This window comes from Myotis davidii, unplaced genomic scaffold (assembly GCF_000327345.1).
Source record: "Myotis davidii unplaced genomic scaffold, ASM32734v1 scaffold954, whole genome shotgun sequence".
Taxonomy (NCBI): domain Eukaryota; kingdom Metazoa; phylum Chordata; class Mammalia; order Chiroptera; family Vespertilionidae; genus Myotis; species Myotis davidii.
Genome location: NW_006285487.1, coordinates 279,335 through 282,981, shown reverse-complemented (window position 1 = coordinate 282,981; position 3,647 = coordinate 279,335). Strand labels below are relative to the sequence as shown.

At 48.5% G+C, this 3,647-nt stretch overlaps 1 protein-coding gene across 1 annotated transcript in view; it reads left to right on the top strand.

Annotated features, from left to right (window-relative positions):
• The window catches only part of FANCI (Fanconi anemia complementation group I), a 68,864-nt gene that overhangs the window by 42,222 nt on the left and 22,995 nt on the right, over positions 1-3,647 (top strand). Inside the window, 3 exon segments of the mRNA XM_015559169.1 lie at positions 1,528-1,546; positions 2,585-2,715; positions 3,172-3,303. Of these exon segments, the coding sequence (XP_015414655.1) occupies positions 1,528-1,546; positions 2,585-2,715; positions 3,172-3,303 (282 nt within the window).

The following is a 3,647-nucleotide window of genomic DNA, read 5'->3' as shown; positions in this document are numbered from 1 at the left end:
CAAGCCCTGGTTGGGGTGCATTCAGGAGGCAACCAATCGATGTGTTTCTCTCACATCAATGTTGCTCTCCCTCTCTCTTCCACTCTCTCTAAAATCAATGGGAAAAGATCCCTAAGTGAGAGTTAAAAACATATACATAAAAAAAGCAGTTAACAGTAGTTTCATGTTATTATAATGTCAGTAAAACATTGAGTCCATTCATGTGGTCTGTGGTTGTCCAGAAAGGAAGGCGCATATAACCAAGGAGTGAAGCTGTTGCCTTGCATCAGCCTGTCTCTTTGTGTGGGAATTGTCACAAGTGCTGTCCTGCTGCCCCCAGGGACTCCCATTCTAGCCCTGCGCGCTGGCAGGTCTCCAGGCTCACTCCGTGCAGCCCTCTCCCTCCGGTCCTCTGCCATGAACTCCAGCTGCCGGGCTTTCCTGACCCTCAGCTCTGCTCCTGTCACTCAGGGAGACCGTGGATCCAGGTTTCCCTCTCTGTGGGTGGGGCGGTGAGAAGGCTCACTGGCTACTTCCCTTTCTCAGGGGCCGCTGTCCTGTGCTGCTCTTGTCTAGTGTCTGAACACTGCTGTTTGATATAATTGGTCCTTTTTGTTGTTGTTGAAGTTGGAGGAAAAATCCGCTCACTGGTGCTCCATCATGGTGGGAAGCAGACGTCTGTTCCTCTTTTTACATATTCTTCCTTATGCATGTCATTCCTATTTTCCTGATTTCAGTTGTTTTCAGGGGTACGGCTCCCAAATCTTCATATCTAGACTGTTGGTGGGAAGCAGACGTCTGTTCCTCTTTTTACGTATTCTTGCTTATGTATGTCTTTCCTGTTTTCCTGATTTCAGTTGTTTTCATGGGTACGGCTCCCAAATCTTCATGTCTAGACTGCAGAGTCACCTTTAACAGTCTGGTATATCAGTAAGGTTTACACTGTTTCTGAGCCTGTTATTAAATATATTTTTATTGACTTCAGAGAGGAAGGGAAAAAGAGAGAGATGGAAACATCAGTGATGAGAGAGAATCATTGATTGCTGCCTCCTGCACATTCCCTACTAGGGGTCAAGACTACAACCCGGGCATGTGCCCTGACCGGGAATCGAACTCCTGGTTCATAGGTCACAGCTCAACCCCTGAGCCATGCCGGCCGGCTAAATTCTCCCATCATTTCCCTCATACTGTTACTTCCCACCATCACCCCCATCCATTGCCTGGTTCCCATCTTGTGACCTTGCACGTAGACCGCTGCCTCAGCTTCCTAACCGGCATCCCCTGCTTTCTCTTCTCCCTGCGGCAGTGCAGCCCGCACATCACCACCAGAGGGTATTCCTACCGCACCCTCCATCACTTGGGAATCACTAATTCCCCCAGCAATAACTTGTCAGCTCTGTGTCCTGCAGTTAAAGTTCTTGACAATTTGATCCAACAGTAACTTCAGTTATTCACTTATTTATTCGGAACCTTCACCCCCGCCGCACAGACGTGCGCACTGCCCACTGTCCATTCCTGCGCCTCCCCCTGCTTTTCCCTTGTGAGTAGCAGGCCTTTGTGGCTCGTGGTGCGCTAATGTGGCCCATTGTCCAGAAGCCGGCTTAGCGTTCTCCTCTCTGTGGAAGCACGTCAACCCGTGGGCTCTTTCTTTGAAATCCTGCGTCATCTCTTTTTTTTACAACTTTCTAGGCCAGTGGTCAGCAAACTGCGGCTCGCAAGCCACACGCAGCTCTTTGGCCCCTTGAGTGTGGCTCTTCCACAAAATACTGACTTTTGCGCGTGGGCCACGAAGTTCCAATCGCACTGTACGTGCGCGCCCACACGTGGTATTTTGTGGAAGAGCCACACTGAAGGGGCCAAAGAGCCGCATGTAGCTGGCGAGCCACAGTTTGCCAACCACGTTCTAGGCAATAAGCTATGTTAGGATTATTAGCTAGTTGGTATTTTGTTATTTACCTCTTCTTTTTTTAAAAAAATGTATTTTATTGATTTTTTTACAGAGAGGAAGGGAGAGGGATAGAGAGTTAGAAACATCGATGAGAGAGAAACATCGATCAGCTGCCTCCTGCACACCCCCTACTGGGGATGTGCCTGCAACCAAGGTTCATGCCCTTGACTGGAATCGAACCTGGGACCTTTCAGTCCGCAGGCCGACGCTCTATCCACTGAGCCAAACTGGTTAGGGCACCTCTTTCATTCTTTTAAAATATAATTACTTGACTTCCAACCGAATTAAAATTCTTGAAGGGAGCGAGACCATGTTTTGAGCTTTTGTCTATTCCGTATAGGATCCTAATACGTATGCTTACAGGCAATCAGAGTTCCTAGGTGTTAATTGACTTAGCTTGGGAAGATGAAGATACTGTGCGCTACCTGTCATGCAGTACAATGGGTTTCTTTCTTGGGTAATTTTTCTAGTCTTGTACTATTGCAGCAGACAGTGACCGTAGAAAAATAAGTAGCATCAGTAGAAATCTATATTGCAGTATATTTGACTTGAGAAAGGAAACAAACTTATTACCATCGCTTTCCCTGTTTTAATTTTCCTTTCATCTGAAATATCCTTAGTTATTTGCCTCAACTCATAACGGATTCTGTTTTTCAGAACTGCTTTCAAACATCGTCATGTACTCGCCCTTAGTTCTTCAGAGTTGTTCTTCTAAAGTCACAGAGAGTTTTGACTATCTGTCCTTCCTGCCCCTTCAGACTGTGCAGGGGCTGCTGAGGGCGGTACAGGTGAGTGACCCCAGGAGCGAAGAACCCGGGTGGGGGAGTGGGAGTCCGATGTGTTTATGAATATGAATATGTCTAAGAAATCCTGTTTCTCTTGATTCTAAAACATTAAACTTTATATTAAAAGGGCAGGAGCCCCAGCCTAGCTGGTTTAGCTCAGTGGATAGAGTGTCGGCCTCTGAACTGAAAGGTCCCAGGTTTGATCCCGGTCAAGGGCACATGCCCGGGTTGTGGGCTCGATTCCCACTAGGGGTGTGCAGGAGGCAGCCAGTGGGTGATTCTCCCTCATCTTTGATGCTTCTATCTCTCACTCCCTCTCCCTTCCTCGCTGTAATCAGTACAAACATTAAAAAAGAAAAGTTCCTTAGAAAAGCCGAACAGTCACAGCATTGGGTAGCAAGGAGCTAAGGCGGATAAGCAAGCTCGTTTTGGTTTTACCCTCCATGCTTCCTCTTTCAGCCCCTTCTCAAAGTGAGCATGTCGATGAGAGACTCCCTGATACTGGTCCTCCGGAAAGCTATGTTTGCCAGGTACGTAGCGCCCCGTCTAATGTTCCTAGCAGCCCTCTCTGCCGCCTCCTCGTACAACCTGGTCCCAGGGCCGTGCGAACGCCTCACCCAGCCAGACACGTTCACCAGACGGCGTTGTGCGCAGTGCTCTATCTCACTGAGTCTCCAGGGCAGTCCTGCAGGGTTATTGCAGCTCCCACTTCACAGACCAGGGAACCTGGGCTTAGAGAAGGCTGTGACCTTCCAAGCCCAATAGGAGTTGGTGTTGGAGCCCAGATTTGAGCTTGTGATGAGGGTCCTCTGCTGTGCACTAGAATAGCCCTGCAGAGGAGGGTCAGGTGCCGGCTGGCAGCAGTTCTAAAGGGAAAACACCATTGAGTAGTAAATATTAGCCAGGCCAGTGTGGCTCAGTGGTTGAGTGTTGAC